The sequence below is a fragment of the Sciurus vulgaris genome, assembly GCF_902686455.1.
Source record: "Sciurus vulgaris genome assembly, chromosome: 4".
Classification (NCBI taxonomy): domain Eukaryota; kingdom Metazoa; phylum Chordata; class Mammalia; order Rodentia; family Sciuridae; genus Sciurus; species Sciurus vulgaris.
In genome coordinates, this window is record NC_136464.1 from 47434940 (window position 1) to 47456973 (window position 22034).

The 22034-nt window shown below is 37.7% G+C and overlaps 1 protein-coding gene and 2 pseudogenes across 3 annotated transcripts in view; 1 reads left to right on the forward strand and 2 right to left on the reverse strand.

Moving 5' to 3' along the window:
- LOC306658790 (ubiquitin carboxyl-terminal hydrolase 12-like) overlaps window positions 1-22034 on the reverse strand; it is a 164863-nt pseudogene that overhangs the window by 40560 nt on the left and 102269 nt on the right. The gene's annotated exons all lie outside the window — the stretch shown is intronic.
- On the forward strand, window positions 12598-13503 carry LOC306658792 (AP-1 complex-associated regulatory protein-like; annotated as a pseudogene). Its single transcript has one exon. The product of its transcript is annotated as an AP-1 complex-associated regulatory protein-like (transcript).
- LOC306658800 (small integral membrane protein 15-like) lies at window positions 17842-19104 on the reverse strand. Its single transcript, XM_079136107.1, has one exon. The coding sequence runs from the start codon at window positions 18983-18985 to the stop codon at window positions 18761-18763; it is 225 nt and encodes a 74-aa protein (XP_078992233.1). The 5' UTR covers window positions 18986-19104; the 3' UTR covers window positions 17842-18760.

The window sequence follows — 22034 nt, forward strand, 5'->3', positions numbered from 1 at the left end:
TGGAACCTAAGTCAGGAGGATCTCAAGTTTGGGGCAACTTTGTAGGACCCTGTCCAAAATGAAAAATAAAACAGGACTGGGATGAAGCTCTGTGGTAGAGCCAGTGGGAGACCTTATGGTTCAACCCCCACACTTCTGCAAAATAGCAAAACACCAAACCAGTGGGAGGGAGAGAGAAAGGGAAGAGGACAGAGGAGGGTCACTGCTGCCAATTTTCCTTTGGTAGGTTTTCCACTTGAGAATGTGCTCGTGTGTGTGTGTCTACTTCCTTTGTTCTGTCTACTTTGACTTTGGTTTTATTCATGGTAGTGACATGTTTTAACTCTCTCCTCATTTCGTTTTGTGTCAATTTTGTACCTATTTATTTTACAGCGAATAAAATCAAAATTACATTTTGTTTTTTGTTAATACTAACAACTTCATTCTCATAAAATCTCTATTTCTTTACAGTTCTATCCCCCATTTTAGGTTCTTATTTTATTTATTTTTTTGTTGTCCTGGGGTTTGAACACAGGACTACTCTACCACTGAGCTATCTCCCCAGCCTTTTTGATTTTTCTATCTTTATTGTGACTCGGTGGTAGTTTGCCTAGCATGCCTGAGGCCTGGCTTCAATCCTCACAACCAACAAACAAACCCTTGCCTTTCTTAGACAGAATTTTAAGAATGCCATCACATTGGAGGGGGGTTAGGAAAGGGTCCTGCAAATATGCTCCAAAAACTTACTTCAAGTATCCTTTATTTGATTGCTGTGTTGAAGGGTGAGCTCACTTTGAACTTCATAGTATTGAGCAAAACACCAAAGCGATCCTAATAACCAGTACTTGTACCATCCCAATGCTTACCCCCCTTTCATTTAATTTTATTCCTCTCCTTATCTACCACAACCATTGAAATTGCTGGATATGAGATTGTTGTGAAATGGTTTATTTGTACTTCCTCAATTACTATTATGCCTGAGAATTTTTCAGTAGTCTCTTTCTTTATAGTTTTGAAATTTTGTTACACTAAATTCTTTCCTACCCTGGAGGTCATAATCTCATGTTATCCTCATATTTTTATAGGTATTACCCAGAGCTCCACCTTTAAAAATCTTAGTCAACAAATAATCTTTTCTTTCTCTGAATGTTGCTAGTGTTCCTCAATTCTTTTCTGTTTCTACCTTTTTCAGCATTTTCAGTTGAAGATCATCATAAGGAAGTTGGAGAAACAGAGGAAAGAGGAGAAGGAAAACCAAGGCACAAATTTATGAAAGATGAATTGGAGATACTTAATGGATCACTTGAACAGAATCCCTATCCTGATATATAATCAGGGAGAAGCTGACCGACCAAATGCATTGCCACATGTGTGTCATAAGCATAAGTCAAAGGTCCAAAAATTGCATGAACATAGTTTTTGGTCAATGATAAAGGAAATATGAAGGACTTGAAAGAGTTTCATGGCATTTCTTCACACAGGACAGTGGTGATATTGTCAAGTATGTATTTCAAAGTGGGTGTGAATGTATCCTATGAGCTCTATGGAAAAATACTAATTGTGAGGCAAGTTTGGAAGCAGGGGCCAATGAAGGTGCTCTTGCATTATCCAGGATAGGAACAGTGATGCTTTTGATGAGGGTGCTAGTTGTGGAATTATACAGAAGTAGGAAAATTGAATATTTTAAAGGCAGAAGTGAGAGTTGACTGAGATGTTTCATATTCAGTGAGATGAATTAAGGATAACTCTGAGATTTTGGTCTGATCAGTTTTTAAAATATTTGGAATTTTACTTTAGATACATTAATTTTCATATGCTAATAAAACCTCTAAAAGGGGGATGGTCTAAAGTGCAGGACAAAGGATGTGGTTCAATTGTGTCTCACAGGTGGCACCTCAGAGCATTAGGTACTTTGTAGCCTTTTGTTGCATGAGCCAATATTTTGTTGAGGAATTTCTGATATGATCATTGTTGTAAATTATTGTTAAAGCTGCCTAAATTTTTACTCCATTAGGATTGCCCTAATACACACTTAAAAAGGTTTCCACGTATTTCTGTGCTCTCATTACCCATGGGTCATTGAATACATTGGTTGCTTCACATTAGGAGGACATTTTCTGAGAGGAAATAAGGAAGGCAATATCAGAACAGCATTAGAAAAAAGAAGAGCAAATAGTATGTAAGCAATGAAGTTATTGTATTATAAAAGTTTCATGAGCTGGAAATATTTCAAAGGTCCTGCAATGATGTTATAGAAATAATTCGAATATCTGAAGAAGATAATGATTGGGAAAAATCCATATTCAACAATGTGCATGTGCTTAGAGAAGGCCCATGTGATCAGGAAGCCAGCATGGTCAGGGAGGATCCTGGGAGTTCTGGACGTGAGAAAGGGAGCACCTGCCTTTGGTATTCATCTTTTTGAAACCTACCTGCTAACTGGCTCTGTAAGTGATGACAAATTATGGACTCTCACACCACATTGTTCTGTATATAATTATGTTTGAATAGAAAATGAGAGCATATTTAGAGATGCCAGTTTTCTTATATATAGTTAAAATTTCAACTATCCAAAGGGTGATTCAAAGACCCTTCTAGCTATTAACCTAAAGCCATGCTGAACTTGGAGATGGGTTCCAAAAGTGGTCAAATATCAAAAGACTTCCAGACACTCTTGCCTGTACACCTCTACAACCCTAGCTAATTCAGTTCACATAGTCTGGGAAGCATTCTATCATTTCCATACACAAATCTCAAAGCTTGGGGACTATGGCTAGCATTGAATTAGCCTTAATTCATGTGGGAGAATAAAATGAAGATTAGAGGTGTTCAGTGCACTCATTAGGATCACGTGTAAAATGCACCATGCCGTTATGATAAACTCTTGCTTTTTTTGAGTGTGACTTTTAAATGCAATATATTTAAAGGTATTCCTACAATACATTGAATCATGAATGTACCTTGATGGGGAGCTTAAGAAAAATATAGATATGGGAATGTGTGTAGGGACAGCTGGGAGTCTGTTCAGTCTAAACAGAGAGGTTGAATAGAGGGTCTGGGAGACTTTGAAAAGCCTGTGTTTACAGGGACAGAAGGTGTGCTGCAGACCCTGCATACAGTTGGGAGTTTGGAAAAGTGCATACTTCATAACCTCAGTAATATGGAAAGCCCAGGAAGGGTTCTTTTTTTTTATTTTTTTTCTTTTCTGTCTGCTCAAGATCAAGAGACAAGTTAGTGATATTGCTGAAAACAAGCTTAACGAATGTGTATTTGACTAAAAATATTTTCCCTGTCTTTTTAGAACTGGTTTCAAAACAAAAAAGACACACTATGAACTAGACAGAAAAAATGTCTTACTGTTGAAGTTCATTCCTTTTTAGGCCACCAGGATGCCCAGATGCAACCTCTCAAGAGCACCAGTTGCACAGCTCTCTGACCCCAGCAGGCTCCACTAGGAAAAGCTGGCTACTTTTCTAAGGAGACACAGGGACTTGCCAGTGAAGAGGATGGGTCATGTATACTGTGTTCCCAGGAATTGTAACGGAACCAAGCTGTTATTTAGAGTGTCAAGGTGACAAAGGATGGACGTTCTCTTAGCTTCAGTCCAACTATCTATTTTCATCCTGCTGCATTTCTGCATTTTTTTCAGAGCGGCAATTGCAGACAGGAAAGCCAGTATAGCAGGCCCTTGCTTTTGCCCTATGTTGATAGCTTGCAAGGAAAGATGCAGCAGCAGAAGGAGCAGGATCTCCCTTGTCAGTATTGCTGGATGAAGGACAGCAGCAAAACAACTGGGGATATTATCTTCACCAGCTGCCACAACCCCAGAGTCACCAAGAGAAGCTATTTCAAGACCCATTTCTAGTGTCCCAGAAGCAGGGGGACTTAGAGCACTAGGTGCCTTTCCTCCTACAACAGCAGAATGCAGGATGTGAAAGCAATGGAGCAGCCCTGAGCTGTCAGAGGCAGTGTATATCTTCTCCACAAATTGTGGTCAGTTCTCTGCAAAAGTCTCTTGGACAAGATGGACAGCAAGATGCTCCAGAGCAGCCCACATTCCCAACCCAGAAACTGTGGGAGGGGGTGTCTGCAGAGGTCTGAGTGGTAGATCCCTGGCTGTGCATCTTCTAGTGCCCTGGAGAAAGTTGGACTGATGCGGGCAGTACCAAACCTCCAAGCAGTAAGACAGCAAGATAACTCCCAAATAACAGCAGTTGCCACATTCAAACCAATATGTTCTTCAGATAGACACTTCTTCCACAGCCCTGCTTCAGACATTATCTTCCCTTTTGAGAGAAGGTACCTTAACATGCCTTCATAGGTAGGAGTCCTTAGGCTGCTACTCTTTTTTTTGGACCAGGACAGCAAATTCAGGCCATAGCATTGCCTGCCAGGAAGCCTGGACTGTGAAAGTTGTCAGTATCATCATGTCAAAATGGATTTGGTTGTGTGGAAATTCTAACAGAAAAAGAAGTGAGGACATTACAAAGGAAGCCATCTCTCCCAGGATTGCCCGACAAGAAGTCACAAGATTCTGCTAGAATTCAGCCTTCTAAGGAAAGACTTCTGCAGTGATGTCTGCCCAGCAACTGTCTGTTTCTTTCGACTGGCATCTCCCTTATTATTGACCATTTTTGGTAAGACTTACTATTTTGAAATATCTATAGTCATTCTTTATATTTCTGCCTTTAAATATGTTCCCCAGTCATAAACTCTCCAACTGTCCTCGTAGTAGATATGCCTATTGCATGGTCACTCTATTTCCAATTAAAATTCTTGGGAGAATCTTTCTGTGACCATTATTTAGATTGACACCTCCATTAGCCTAAAAGGCACAGGGCTACCTGAGTTTCACCACTGAAGGCCAGGATTTCAGTGGAGCCACAACTCCAGCTAAGGCCATCTCAAGAACCCCAGGAGGGTATTTCATTGGGCTGAGAGCCCTTGTTTGGGAATCCACAGAGTTTTGACAGTCACCTGGGGATGTGGGTCAACAATATCTGAGGGTGCCCAGATAAGCATTGGGAAATCATTGGCCTGAGTTTTTGAGATAAACCTTCCAGGTGGGGATATTTTGGAACCTCCAACTTTAGATTCATTTTCGTGAATTTTGAGCTGAAGACATAAAACACATTGAAGTATTTCAGAGAGTTTTGTCCTTTCTCTGGGACAGGTCCTGACACACAGCTCTGCAGGCCATGTTCCTTCAACCACTAGGTGGTGCCATTCCCACAGTGCCACTGGAAGATGGGACAACACTTCCTGAATTCCTACTTGACCCCTGGGGTGTTTTGTGAGCAGGTAGGCCAAGGCTAGAGCACTCATGAGTAGCTCTTTCCATTTTGCTCTGACAGTGTTTAATTAAAGAGCAGAGGCACCAGTTATGATCATTTAAGCAACAATACAAGTTGTACAGAAAGTTTGCACTTGTGGTCATTGTACATTGCCCACCTCTTGTAAGCATTGTGAAGAATCTGATATACTCTGTTTGTCATGTGTCTCTTATCAATTTGATTGTGAAATGATGAAATACTAATTAAATTTCAAAATGAAGCATGTTTCATATGTATTTAATATGTAGCATTACATCTTCATTTTATAATAACTTCATTCTGATAATAAGACAGAGAAGAGGTGGGGAAATAGCAACACTCCAACAGGGAAACTATGTTCTTTGCACAATCAATTTTGACACGTCCTTGCAATGTTTATTGAAGTTGCAGAGACCTAGCAATTCTACTACTACCTGTTTCTACAGGAAAATTCTTACAGTTTCTTACAGAACACCTAATCTTACAGAAGCCTCATATAAAGTAATCGAGCTAGCTATGTTAGTCACCTCTCCACCACTGTAACTAATACCTGAGAGAAGACTTATTTTGACTTTATTTGTGGTCTGGGCATCGAATGCAGGGATATTCTACACCGAGCTACTTTCCCAGGCCATTTTAGTTTTTGAGACAGGGTCTCACTAAGTTGGCCGGCCTGGCCTTTAACTTGTGATCCTCCTACCAGAGCCTCCTGAAGTGCTGGTTTATAGGCATCTGCCACCATGCTTGTCCAGGAAAGGAATTTTTCTCCAGTATTATTTCAAATTCTTTACTTAGTTTCTTTATGTCTTCCTTTCTATAGAGTTTGAATTATAAAATGTTTACATTGATTTCAAAAATAAAACAGTCATATGGTGATTTGCACAGATTTTTCTTTAAGAACTTAGTGTTCTTGGAGAAACCCAAGTAGGCCATAATACATGTATCCTACTTATGTGTTACTAGATTAAGTTTCACAGTAGTTTAATTAAAATTTTTGCACCTATTTCCAAGAATCACCACCTGCTCGGGTATTTGCTGGCATATTGTGTGTTTGGGTTATGTTTAGGTAGCCTTAGTATGAATGAGGTATGTCATCTCTCTCACTGTTCACTAAAATCTTGTGCAAAATCACATGCACACCTTTATTAAATGTTTGGATTTTGCAGGCACTGAGTCAGATCCTTTCTTTACATAAGATTTTTACTATTGATTCCATATTTTTAAAGGGTTACAGCTGATTCTCCTTGAGTCATTTTTGGGAAGTTAAATTTTTCTAAAAATCTATTTATGAAAGATGTCAAATTTGTTGTCATAAAGTGGTTCCAAATAGCCTGGTAAATTTCATGCCTACAGCAGGTGTAGTGTTGTTTTACTTTCAAGTTATATGTTTGTAATTTGTATGTTCTCTTGCACAGGTTGGTTTGGCAGGCAAGAGTTGGTGACAGGCTGTGGGGTTCTGCTGGGGTGGGATCCCTGGGGTGGGGGTGGTCCTTGGACTCTGGGCAATCTTCCATTGGGGATATCTCTGTGTCCCTGTGGGATTTTGTCAAAAGACTTCTGCAAGCTACCTGGAGGCAACTCTGGGTTCAGCCTTAGTTGTCCAAATTGGAAGAAATTGGTGGTCAGCACAGGCTCAAGTTGGAGTTCATCAGGTTTGAGACCTCTTCAATGTCCTCTGCACACATTGGGGATACAGTATATTACCCCATGAGGGTTTCCCTGCCTCCTTTTCACCTGAGAACCGAGGAGTGACGTGTCTAGATCCAGGTCACAGCTCTTGCCTGTCAAGTTCTGTCCTGGTCCCTTTGGATTCCAGGCACTGTCTAGTGACCTCCTACTAAATGGGAAGGAAGCCTTTGCAGGAAGAAACTGGCATCCTTCACTTTCTGCAGCCCAAATCAGGTTTTCATGTAGCGAGGCCTAATTAGGATCATCATAACAGTGGTTGAAATGCAGTCATACAAAATGCCAGCTCCACATTTCTGAGTATACCATAGCAAAGTGTCTCATGAGGGAGGGAGTCTGACCATTAGCATATCCATTATGCAATTGTTAAAAAGTCAAAATGAGTCCAGATCCAAGATGGCGGACTAGAGGGAGGTTGCGTTCCTTCTCGCTTTGAAACTCCGGTTTCAAGCAGAGGATATCTGTTTCTTGGTGAGGCAGATTTTGCTGCTTATTGATCCCCTGCTGTTTACCCCATTTGTCTGCTATGATCGCCTGCAGTCTGCCAGCATATCGATACTGTTTTTGAGGCAGATTGCTCACTGTCAGGCATCTATCATCCGCCATTTGTCTGCCTCTCCACTGTCCATCGCCAGTTTCACACCTATCCATCACCCAACGCATGAGGTCCACCTCCTGATCATCCAACAACAGTCAGCAAACTGATCACCAACCACCAGTGGAGAACCAACTGCCTGCTGTTGCCTGGAACTTCACTGCTACACTAACTGCAGATTTGATTACAAGTGGCTGCTGCCATTTTGAGACAACAGCCAGGACCTGTAGGGCCCTGTCTCCAGGAGCCCTCAGCCCGACTGATCACTCCCTGCCTCTGGGGTCCAAACATCGACTGACTGCTCCCTGCCACCAGGACCCCCAGACCAACTGACTGTGCCCAATCACCGGGACCGCAGACCGACTGATTACACGCAGCCACCAGGATCCCACAACCACACCAGACACACCAGACTTCCAGGACCCCTGCCTGACCAACCACATCCCGCCTCCAGGACCTCCAGCTGACCACGTCCACACCCTGAGCTGCAGCTCCCCATTTGCCAACACATTTGGAAGCCAGAGCAGCCATCTTGGATAATCCTGGAAGCCATAGCTCCAAACTTTAGGTGGGGCAAATCCCATCCTGAGACGCCTGCTGGAGGCTTGAAGCCCATTGTCAAGTACCTCTCAAACATCAGGCTACTGAACTCTGGGAGGTTTCATTACCATATGACTGTTATATTGTAGATTTTATTTTTTCTCCTGATTGAAAAAAATTGTTTTTATTTCTCTACATTTCTTGCTCTCTTTTCCTTTTGTTTACCTGTTCCCTCAGAGTCTCTTTCTCCCTTTTTTCATGCTAATATCCAATTTCTTTTGATTACACTCTCATCCTTTCTATTATCTAGAACTTCTGTATATTCTTTTCTTATCCCATTAACAGCCACATTCTACATCCCTCTCCATCCTCTTTGTCCACCAATTAGAAACTGCAGACCTTACTGCAAATCTGTTTGTTTTACTGAAGATAATATTTGAACTCACTCTGTTTACTATGACAATTTTGTTACTGTCCTCATAGGAGCTATTTGGTCTAGGACTGCATAGTGACTGAATTGGACACTGCTAATATTGATCTCCCTTAAAGAAAGGTTTTTGGAAACCTATAGGGCCACTATAAGACTATAGGGGGAAATCTACAATACCCCAGATCTGTACTGTTAGAGGGGAAGATACATGAACAACATGAAAAAACAAGGGAAGAAAATGATCCAAACAAATCTAGATTCTATATTAATAGACTCCAATGACAGTATGTTAGAAGAAATATCAGAAAAGGACTTCAGATTATACATGATTAAGATGATTCACGAAGGAAAGGATGAGATAAGAGAGTAAATGCAGGCAATGAATGATAATACCAATAAGCTGAAAGAGCACCTGCAGGAAGCAAAAGATCATTTCAACAAAGAGATAGAGATTCTCAAAAAAAAAAAAAAAAAAAAAAAAGGAAATTTTTGAAATGAAGGAAACAATAAACCAAATAAAAAACTCAATGGAAAGCATCACCAAAAAACTAGACCACTTGGAAGACAGAACCTCAGAAAATGAAGACAAAATATTTAATCTTGAAAATAAAGTTGCCCAATCAGAGAAGATAGTAAGAAATCATGAACAGAATCTCCAAGAACTATGGGACATCATGAAAAGACCAAATTTAAGAATTATTGGGATTGAGGAAGGCACAGAGAAACAAACCAAAGGAATGAACAACCTATTCAATGAAATAATATCAGAAAGTGTCCCAAACCTGAAAAATGAAATGGAAAATCAAATACAAGAGGCTTACAGAACACCAAATGCACAAAATCACAACAGATCCACGCCAAGGCACATTATAATGAAAATGCCTAACATTCAAAATAAAGATAGGATTTTGAAGGCTGTGAGAGAAAAGCATCAGATTACATATAGGGGGAGACCAAAATGGATAGCAGCTGACTTCTCAACCCAGACTTTAAAAGCTAGAAGGACCTGGAACAATGTATTTCAAGCTCTGAAAGAACATGGTTGCCAACCAAGAATTCTATACCCAGCAAAACTAACCTTTAGATTTGAAGATGAAATAAAATCCATCCATGATAAACAAAAGTTAAAAGAATTTACAAATAGAAAGCCTGCACTACAGAATGTTCTCAGCAAAATATTCCATGTGGAGGAAATGAAAAACAACAATGTCGGTCAGGAAAGGGAGGAACTACCTTAGAGAAAAACCACTCAAAGGAGAAACCAAGCCAACTTAAAAACCAAAAATAAGCCAAATGACTGGGAATACAAATCATATCTCAATAATAACCCTGAACGTTAATGGCCTAAACTCATCAATCAAAAGACATAGACTGGCAGAATGGATTAAAAAGAAAGACCCAACAATATGCTGCCTGCAAGAGACTCATCTCATAGAAAAAGACACCCACAGACTAAAGTGAAAGGATGGGAAAAAACCTACCATGCACATGGACTCAGTGAAAAATGGGGGTTTCCATCCTTATATCAGATAAAGTGGACTTTGAGCCAAAGTTAGTCAGAAGGGATAAAGGAGGACATTTCATACTGCTTAAGGGAACCATAAATCAGGAAGACATAATGATAGTAAATATTTATGCCCCAAACAATGGTGGATCCCTGAACATCAAACAAATCCTTCTCAATTTCAGAAATCACATAGACCACAACACAATAATTCTGGGTGACTTTAATGCACCACTGCTATCACTACAAAGATCTTCCAAACAAAAACCAACAAAAGAAACCATAGAACTCAATACCACAATTAATAACCTAGACTTAATAGATATATATATAGAATATTCCATCCATCCACAAGTGGATTCACTTTCTCTCAGCAGCACATGGAACCATCTCAAAAATAGACCATATGTTATGCCACAAAGCAGCCCATAGGAAATGCAAAAAAATAGAGATACTTCCTTGTGTTCTATCAGGTCATAATGGACTGAGAATAGATATCAATAACAAAATAAAAAACAGAAATTACTCCAACAGCTGGAGACTAAATAATATACTATTGAATGAAACATGGATAATTGAAAACAGCAGGGAGGAGATAAATAATTCTTAGAGGTCAATGAGAATGATGATACAACATATCAAAATCTCTGGACAGTATGAAAGCAGTACTAAGAGGAAAATTCATTGCATGGAGCGCATTCCAGAAAAGAATGAAAAGTTAACAACTAAATGACCTAACATTACAGCTCAAAGCCCTAGAAAAAGAAGAACAGAATAACAGCAAAAGTAGTAGAAGACAGGAAATACTTAAAATCAGAGCTGAAATCAATGAAATTGAAACAAAATAAACAATTCAAAAAATTGACAAAACAAAAAGTTGGTTCTTTGAGAAAGTAAACAAAATAGACAAACCCTTAGCCACACTAACAAAGAGAAGGAGAGAGAAAACTGAAATTACTAAAATTTGTGATAAAAAAGGAAATATCATGACAGACTCCACTGACATACAGAACATAATGAGGAGCTACTTTGAAAATCTCTATTCCAACAAAATAGAAGCTACTGAAGACATTGACAAATTTCTAGAGACATATGGTCCTCCCATACTGAACCAGGAGGACATACACAATTTAAACAGATCAATATCAAGCGATGAATTAGAAGAAGCCATTAAAAACCTACCATCCAAAAAAAGCCCAGGACAAGACAGATTCTCAGCCGAGTTCTACAAGACCTTCAAGGAAGATCTCATTCCAATACTTCTCAAAGTTTTCCAGGAAATAGAAAAAGAAGGTACTCTACCAAACTCATTCTATGAAGCTAATATCACCCTCATACCCAAACCAGGAAAAGACACATCAAGGAAAGAAAATTTTAGACCAATATCCTTGATGAATATAGATGCAAAGATCCTTAACAAAATATTGGCAAACTGTATCCAAAAACATATTAAGAAAATCATGCACCATGATCAAGTGGGGTTCATCACTGGAATGCAAGGATGTTTTAACATCCATAAATCAATAAACATAAGCCATCATGTGAATAGACTTAAGAATAAGAATCATATGGTTATTTCTATTGATGCAGAAAAAGCATTTAACAAAATAAAACACTTCTTCGTGCTCAAAACACTAGAAAAAATAGGGATAGTAGGAACATACCTGAACATTGTAAAGGCTATTTATGCTAAGCCCATGGCCAACATCATTCTAAATGGAGAAAAACTGAAACCATTCCCTTTAAAAATGGGAACAATACAGGGACGTCCTCTTTCACCACTTCTATTCAATATTGTCCTCGAAACTCTAGCCAGAACAATTAGACAGACTAAAGAAATTAATGGATATGAACAGGAAAAGAGGAACTTAAGCTGTCACACATTATTCTGTATTTAGAGGATCCAAAAACCTCCACCAGAAATCTTCTATACCTCATTAATAAATTCAGCAAAATAGCAGGCTATAAAATCTAAAGCATTTTTATACGCAAGCGACGAAACAGCTGAAAGGGAAATGAGGAAAACAACTCCATTTGCAATAGCCTCAAGAAAATAAAATATTTGGGAATCAATCTAACCAAAGAGGTAAAAGATCTCTACAATGAAAACTACAAAACACTGAAGAAAGAAACTTTTGGAGTGTTCTACGATGCCTCACCTCCATTGTGATTGAGCCCACCATGGAATTGTTCCCTCCCTGAGACTGACAGTGCAATCTGCTGTGAAAGCTTTGTTGAAAATGATTGGGGTTCTGGGCCGGCGGCCCAGGCGACAAGGCCATGCGGCCGGCCAGGGAGTCGAAATCCCGTAGCCCCGCGCTCTTCTCCCGCGCGGTAGCGGTCTGGAGGTCTCTGGACTAACCGCTGCCTTTGTTCGAGAGCCTTGTCCCTGCTGTTGCCCCAGACCCTCATGCTGCCGCGCTCTGGCCAACCCGCCCTAGGTTCCTTAACCCTCCTTTGGCTCCTGCTGCGCGCGGATGCAGCTGCTGGGCCTGGGTTTCGGCTTTGAGCTGGAGGAGGAGGAGCAGCAGCGGCGCCTGGGAGGCATGAGATGGGAAACTGCTGCTGGACGCAGTGCTTCGGGCTGCTCCTCAAGGAAGCGGGGCGACTGCAACGAGTAGGAGGCGGCAGAGGATCCAAGTATTTTAGAACATGCCCCAGAGGTGAGCAGGTAACTATAGAGTTTGAGAATCTAGTAGAAAGTGATGAACGAGAGAGCCCAGGAAGCAGTCTTAGCCTCTTACGGAGGAGGAAATTGTCGACCTACGAGAGCGACATTATGATTCTATTGCTGAAAAACAGAAAGATCTTGATAAGAAAATCCAAAAAGAGTTAGCCTTACAAGAAGAGAAGTTAAGACTAGAAGAAGAAGCTTTATACGCTGCACGGCGTGAAGCAGCCAGGGCAGCAAAGCAGCGAAAGCTCTTGGAGCAAGAAAGGCTGAGAGTTGTGCAGCGATATCATCCTTCCGGCAATGGAGGCCATCAAAGTTCAGGACCAGAAGATGACTTTGAATCTTGTATGAGAAATGTAAAGTCACAGTATGAAGTTATCGAAGCAGCAGACTCTCATCAGATGCCACGGTATTGGCACCAAATACAGAAAGCAGTTGTGACTGAATGACCAAAATATAAATCAACGAGTGGAAATGATGACAGCACATCCTTAGATCTAGAGTGGGAGGATGAAGAAGGCATGAATAGAGTGCTTCCAATGAGAGAGCGTGCCAGAACAGGAAGACATTCTCCGGGCGGCACTTAAGTGTAGCAGCAAGAAGACTGGAAGTAACCGCACGTCAGCCTCTGATGACTCCAACGGACTGGCGTGGGAGAATGATTTTGTCAGTGCCGAAATGGATGATAGTGGCAATTCCGAGTATTCTGGATTTGTAAATCCTGTATTAGAACCGTCTGATTCTGGCACGAAGCAGTCTGATACAGGTCAACAGATTCGATAGGGTGAAATAGTGTAAACTGTGTATCAGTTATGACCAAATGTTAAAACGAACTAGAAAGTATAAATGGCTGCATTCAGCTTTTTTCATAAGGGGGAGGATAGAAACCACGTTGTAAATGATTATTTTGTTAGAAAGGAGTAGAAATGATAGATCTGAATTGCTTCAGAATTAAGTGCAATTTTATCATCTGCCTTCTGCTTTTCGAGACCAATTTAATGGTTTTGTCATGTTATCAATTATATTTAGTTTAACTCTTTATAGCATTCCTGTTTACTCTTATAGATTTACATATTTATAAAAGTCCATTACTTTTACTTCAAATGCTTTGCTAAGCCCTTTCCATTATCTAACTGTGAAACTATTAAAAGTATTTTTTGTTAATTCTCAGCAGATGTGAAGGGAGCATGAGCAGGGATTGTCAGATTTAGAATAGTATCCCTTTTCCAGCATTATTTACCTCTATGGTTTCTTTGGATTTTATTAACTAATATTAAGCACAATTAATTTGCATAGATGACCCTATGAGATGCTGAAGTATCAGTTTCTTTCTATGTTTATTGTATAACCTAGTATGATGATGTTGATTCAATCTGAACAAAAGATAATATGATAAAAATAAACTTTAGAGTTTGGACATTTAAGTTGGTAATAAAAATTATATTTAAGGAAATATGTAAACATTTACGTTTTTCACTTCCTTTTACATGCAACTATATTGGCTTTAAATTGATATATTAAGTTTTTAGGTGTCATTATTTTCTTTTAATTCTATATTTCCAATGAATAATCTTAGATTTTACATAGAACATGTTCTCTGAATGACTTAAGAAAAGAAAACATAAAAAGGGTAATTCGGGTATTTCAAAGTAAATAAAATCCTTTCTGGTATGAAAGGTTCCATTGATTATATTATACTTTCCTTTGCCTTGTAGTACGAGGAACTTAGATGGGATGGAACTAAGTATTTCAGTATAAATATATATAACTGCATGTTGCAATAGACAGTTAACTTCCCTTCTCATCAAAATTTATGTATCAATATCAAAGGCCAGGGATATAAAACATTCCCTAATTGCTTTCCTTGATTTTGATGAGGATTGAGTGTGATTTTACAAGCAAACAAGGTTGTTTCTTTTTTCCTCCTTATTGTGTTTTTCTTTTCTTTTTCTTACAACAGTGACAGTGCAGGTTCTCAAAAATATAGGAAGGTCCACATATAAATAGTAACTTAAATTTCCTGCTGTACTTAAAAAAAATCATGTGGCCCTTTCAATATTTGAACTGCTAGGTAATGAATCTGTAGTTTTTTGTTCTTTTGTTAATCTCATAGAAATGATTATGACAGTTTAATATGTAAATATAATACATTAGGAAATGCTTTTATTTATATCTGTCAATATAATTTGAGTTGTATCTATGGAAATATTTTAAGGTACTCTATATTCACATTGCCTGTATTAATGCTTTTTAAAGATCATATACATCAGATGTATATTTTTGGTTTGGCATAAGCTACTATTGTAATTTTTCTTGGCTTTTTGTTCATAAAATTTTTTCTGAAGGAATGGTAACTTCACAAGGATTGTGAATAAACACATTTTTACATTTAGTTAAAAAAAATGATTGGTTGTTCTGAAAGATGTATGTGCAGAACAGATCTAGGTGCTGCACAGTGCTATGACTGGGATTTAGTGAAACCTCAATGAGCAGAGGTTGATCCTACTCTCTTTGTGTGTGCCCAGGAGCCTTGTAGTTCATAATATCACCTTGTGCATTATGAGTTCCTGCTCTCCTCTTCCTCATCAAGAAAATACTCAACTAGTGATTTGGTAAAAACAGTGACATTCCATTTTTCCTAAAATAAATATGAATAGCTGGGAAGACACCTCCCTTTATTCAGGGTCATGAGCTTTCTTTTCTGAAGAACAACTGAGGTTTTGGTTCTTTAAAAGGAAAAATCTTAGACAAGATTAATTTGAACCCTGTTTATTTAAGTGAGAAACAAAATGATTTGCATAGTAGGTAGCCCTCAGAATCAGAACAGGTTCTAAGAATTGTGGCTGACAACACAATGTGGTAGCATTTATAGAAAATGGAAGTGAGGTATAGAAACAATTTAATTGTCTCAACATTTTCCCACATGAATGGAAACTCAGTGTTAGCTTCCCATTGCTGTGACAAAATACCTGAGTTAAGCCACTTCAAAAGAGTTCCAGGGGTTTCAGTCCATGATCACTTGGCCTCATGTCTTTGGGCCTGTGTTTAAGCTGAAAATGATGGTGGGGAGCATGTGGTAGAAAAATATTCACATCATGGTTCCCAGGAATCAAAAAGAGACCAAAGACACGTCAATGGTTTCCCAGACACTTTATTTAAATGCCTTGAAATCATTTTCTGTATATCATGTAAGCACCTGAGCAAATGTCTTCCCATGATTATTGATGTGGTATGGATCATGGGTCCTACCTCTTTGTTTTTGAGAAAGACAAACCACTTGGAATATTGCATTTAGGAAATGCTTTTTATTCTAAGTTTCACAGAAATTTTACTTCAGCTGAAGGATATAAGATGCAATTATAATAAATGTATTTCTGGAAAGTTGAGAAATACTTTCAAGGTCTCACTCAGTTCTATGATAGAGTGTTAACATACAAAGGAAATTTGTAGATTCTTAATTTTTGTCTGAATAGTGCATGGTAATAAATGAATTGCAAATATTAGAGTACATCAATGCAACACATTAGTTATTTGTAAATTAAAAAGAAAAAGAAAAAATGTCCCAAATAGGTGGTAAATTTTCCTCATTATGACATACAATTCTGCCTACTTTTTTTTTTTAATTGTTCTGTTATGTTATACATGACAGCAGAATGCATTTTGATTCATTGTACACATATGAAGTACAACTTTTCATTTCCCTGGTTGTAGAGTCACACCATTAATGTAATCATACGTGTACAGAGGGTAATGATGTTTGTCTCCTTTCACCATCTTTCTGTCTCTTACCCCCTAGTCCCTAAACATTTCCCGCTACACAATCCAATGTTCCTCCATTATTCCCGTACATCCTTCCTTCCCCGCTTATATATCATGTCCACTTATCAGAGAAAAAATTTGGCCTCTGGTTTTCGGGGATTAGCTTATTTCACTTAGTATGATATTCTCCAACTCCACCTGTTTACCTGGAAAAGCTACCATTTTATTCCTCTTTATGGCTAATAATCCACTGTGCATATATGCCACAGATTCTTTATCCATTCATCTATTTAACAACATCTAGATTGGTTCCACAATCTTGCTATTGTGAATTGAGATACTATAAACATTGATGTGATTGTAGTATGCTGATTTTAAGTCCTTTGAGTATAAACCAAGGAGTGAGATACCTGGGTCAAATGGTGGGTTTCTTTCAAGTTTTCTGAGCAATCTCCTTACTGCTTTCCAGAGTAACTGCACCAATTTGCAATCCCTACAGCAATGTGTGAGTGTACCTTTTTTTCCATATCCTTGACAACACCTATTGTTACTTGTATTCTTGTTAATATTCATTGTGATTGGAGTGAGATGAAATCTTAGGGTAGTTTTGATTTGCATTTCTCTAATTAAAAGAGGTGTTGAACATTTTTTTCTTATAAAAGTATCTAATTTATTTCAGTATCTGGTTTCATTTTTAAATTAGAGCTGTTGGACAATTATATAACCTAAAATTCATTCTCAGAGGTGCAGAAACATTAATAAGCTATTAAATACAGTGAATAAGATTACTGGACCATGCATTTAGAAAAGCCATGTTTAAAATTCACAAGTTCCAGTTATACTACTTAACTGAAAGATCCTTTAACTCTGTACTTCCAACTATACTACTCTCATTTTGAATATGATTTATCCTATTTGTGCAATTATTATTATGCCCAACAAAATCTTCCCAAATTTTAAGCCTTTCTTTACTATTTAAGAACTTATAACAGCTGATAAACTAACTTTGTAAAAGAAATATCAAATTTTAGTTTTTGCCTCAAACTTGTTGGATCAAGAAGTATAGGACATCACTCCCTAGGAGTTATTAAAGAATGGAATAAAACCAAACATGCCATCTATATAATCAACGAATTATCTGACAAAACTTTTTATCTACTTCAGTTTTCTAATTAACACAAAATAAAAATAAACAGGTTCCACGATATTACAGGATTTGGCATTTTTACTGCAAGTTTTAAATCAGTGTTAACAACAACTCATCTCAAGAAAATGGCAGTGTTCAGACATACAAAAACTGTTAAAACCAGAAATTAATATTCACAAGAGAATTCTTTATAAAATTAGGTTTTAAAAATGAGAATGTCTTGATAATTGCCAGTGTCTCAAAGGCTAAAATCAGAAAAAAATGAAGAAAAAAGACCTATGTACTCACTGATTAATACTACTTTACTTTGAGAAATCCAAAAACAATTACATTCCAAGGAATAAGCAATAATGATAAAAGATATGATTAATATACTGTATCTCCTTTAAGCCAAAGCAAACTTTTCACCTAGAGAGGATAATTCTTTTATATTCTTAACATCCTTTGTCCAGAACAGGATCCCATTTTAAGCCACTATTTGAATAAAGTTCATAATCTAAACTCATTTTTCTCCATAGGATGTTTTCATTTCAGTACAAAAGCTACAATGGCAAATGACTTAAGTCACTTATGTTTTTAAGAATTTGCAGGTTGGGTATCCCGTATCTGAAATGCTTAGGACTAGAAGTGTTTGTTTTTTTTCAGATTTTTGAATATTTGCATATACATGAGATATCTTGAGGATAGACCCTAAGTCTAAACACAAAAATTCATCTGTTTTGTATAACTTGAAGGTAATTTTATATGATATTTTTATATGGTATTTTTTAGTGTACTTGTGTTTTGACTGAAACCCTTCAAGAAGTCAGGTGTGGAATTTTCCACTTGTGGATGATGTTTGTGCACAAAATGTTTTGGACTTTGGAGCATCTGGGGTTTGGGATTTTCTGATTAGGGATACTCAACCTGTGTAATAAATGCTTATTTATAATAATGGCCAGTAAATACCAACAAACTTCTACACCCAAGCCTTAACTACAGTACTGAGGTCAAAACTAACATGATTGTTCTATATGGTCAGATTTCATTTACTAAATAATACTATCATGAAATTCAAAGAAACCTTAGTGAGTCCTTCCAAAGCTGAATAATTTCCAAATGATTTTTCTCTGGTTGCAGAGCGTATTCATTCCTTCAGTCCTTTTTCAGTCGTTTAGCTTTTGCAATATTTTCTTGATGTTTTTGTTTCTTCTTTTGCTCCTTCTCCCTGGCTTCAATCATCTTGGCCAATTTCCAGGACAGTACAGCACTTGCTAGGAACAGTGGAGTAAGGGCCAAAATAACTGTTGTAAGGAAGCCATATAGGTCTTTTGCATCCCATTCCACAATATACTCAGCCCAAGCCTTTATGTCAAACATCTTTGTAGCAGTCTTAGGAAAACTGGGGGATAGGCTTATGCTCAAGTAGTGATTTCTAATTTGGTCCAGGATTATCAGTAAGCCAAGCACAATTTCAGATGACCCTTGGTGGCTTGCCTTCTTTGTTCCACAGTATACTTCTGAGAGGGCTAAATTCACCAGATCGGAAGGAGGAAGGCAGAAGTCTGAACATTTTAAAAAATATATTTGTTGATGACTTGTGTATCTTCTTCCTTCAAGTGTCTCTTCAGTTCCTTAGCCTATTTATTGTTTGGGTTATTTGTACTTCTGGTGTTGCATTTTTAAGTTCTTGATAAATTGTGGAGATTAGTTCTCTTTCTGAAGTGCATGTGGTAGAGATGTTCTCCCACTTTGTAGGCTCTCTCTTCACATTATTGATTGTTTCCTTTGCTGAGAAAAAGGTTTATAGTTTGAAAAAAAATTATTGATTCTTGACTTAATTTCTTGTGCTTTAGCTGTCATTTTAAGGAAGTCATGTCCTAAGCCAACTTGATGAAGATTTGGGTCTAGTTTTTCTTCTATTAGGCACCAGTTCTCTGGTGTAATTCCTAGGTCCTTGATTCATTTTGAATTGAGTTTTGTGCAGGGTGAGAGGAGTTTGATTTCATTTTGCTGCATATGGATTTCCAGTTTTTCCAGTGCCATTTGTTGAAGAGGCTGTCTTTTCTCCATTGTATATTTTTGGCATATGGGATGAACCCCATTTGATCATGGTGCACTAGTATGGGATAACTGTATTTATGTGGGTTTGTCTCTGTGTCCTCTTTTCTGTACCCTTGGTCTACCTGTCTACTTTGGTGCTAACACCATGCTGTTTTTGTTACTATTGCTCTATAGTATTGTTTAATGTCTGGTATTGTGATACCTCCTGCTTCCTGCTTCCTGCTAAAGATTGCTTTGGCTATTATGTGTTGTCTTGTCCTTTCAAAGGAATTTCATGATTGCTTTCTCTATTTCTATGAGTTACATCATTGAGCTTGTTAATTGGATTTGCATTGAATCTGTATAGTGCTTTTGGTAGTATGGCCATATTGAGAAAATTAATTCTGCCTATCCAAGAACATGGGAAATCTTTTCATCTTCTAATGTTTTCTTTAATTTCTTTCTTTAGTGTTTTGTAGTTATCATTGGAGAGGTCTTTTACCTCTTTTGTTAGATTGGTTCCCAAGGTTTTTTTTCTTTTCTTTTCTTTTTCTTTTTTTTTTTTTTTTTTGAGGTTATTGTGAATTGGGTAGTTTTCCTAATTTCTGCTTCAGAGCATTCATCACTTCTAAATAGAAATGTATTAGATTTATGTGTTAATTTTATATCTGGCTAATTTGCTGAATTCATTTATTCATTCTAGAAGTTTTCTGGTGGGAATTTTTGGATTCTCTAAATATAGACCATGTTGTCAACAAATAGTGATAGTTTGAGTTGTATTCATAGCCCTTCAATTTCTTTGGTCTCTCTGCTCTGGCTAGATTTTCAAGGACTATGTTGAGTAGAAATGATGAAAGAGGGAATCCCTGTCTTGTTCCCATTTTTAGAGGGAATGCCTTCATTTGTCTCCATTTAGAATGATGTTGGCCTTGAGCTTTGCATATGTAGCCTTTACAATGTTGAGATATGTTTCTACTGTCCTTTTTCTTAATAGTGTTTAGAGCACGAAAGGGTGCTGTATATTTTATCAAATGCTTTTTCTTCATCTATTGAAATGACCATATGATTCTTAACTTTAAGTCTATCGATGTAATGAATTATATTTATGGATTTCCAGATGTCAAACCAACATTGAATCCCTGGGATGAACCCCAGTTGATCATAGTGCACTCTTTTAACATGTTTTTGTATGCACTATGCCAGAATTTTGTTAAGAATTTTTGTATCTATATTCATCAGGGATATTCTGAAGTTTTCTTTCCTTGATATGTCTTTTTCTGGTTTTGGTATTAGGGTGATACTGGCTTCATAGAATGAGTTTGGAAGCATTCCCTCTTTTTCAATTCATGTAATACTTTGAGGAGTATTGAGTTTAGTTCTTCTTGGAAAGTCCTGTAGATCTTGGCTGAAAATCTGTCTGGACCTGGTCTTTTTTTGGTTGGTAGACTGTTTCATTGCTTGAAAGTGATCTGTTTAAATAGTATATGTCCTTCACTACCAGTTTCAGTGGATCATATTTCTCTGGAAATTTGTTGATGTCTTCAATATTTTCTTTTTTTTTTTGGAGTAAAAATCATCAAAATAGCTTATAATTATGTTTTGTATTGCAATATTATTGGTCGTGATATTTCCTTTTTCATCATGAATTTTAGTAATTTGAGTTTTCTCTCTCCTGCTCTTTAATAGTGTGGCTAAGGATTCACCAATTATGCTTATTTTGAGAAAGAGGTATTTTGTCTTACAATTTTGGAGGTTTCACTCCACAGTCAGTTGACCCCATTTCTTTTGGGGCTGCAGAGAGGCAGCACGTCAAGGTGAGAGCATGTGTTGAAGCATAACCACTCACCTTTGAGGGCATACCTCCACATGACCAAAAACTTTCCTCTATGCCCCACCTCTGAAAGTTTCATCCCTTCCCACTTGCACCACACTGGGGCCAAGGCTTGAACACAAGGGCCTTTGGGAAACTCTCAAGACCCATATCATAAACATAAAAAATAAAACATAACAAAACATACAAAATAAAAATAACATTTCAACAGGTTAATGAGATAAGTTAAAATAAAAAGCAGAAGCAATCTAGTTTTCTAACTTGATTCCAGGATAGATGGTGTCTCTACAATGAAAAATGAAGTAAACACACACACAAACTTAATGGGCAGATATATTCAGGGAGGTCATTCTTGTGGGGTGCAACAAAGAACAGACTGTGAGGTGCAACTAAGTACAGACTGGTGACCACTGAGAAGTCCAAATTTGAGAGTCTTTATTACTGACCTGCTGATTGTCTCATACAATCCCCCTAAAGTGACTAATGAGAGAACAACCCAACCATAGGTTTGCAGGGCATTAACAATAAATCAGTACATCAATCTTAACTGTCTGT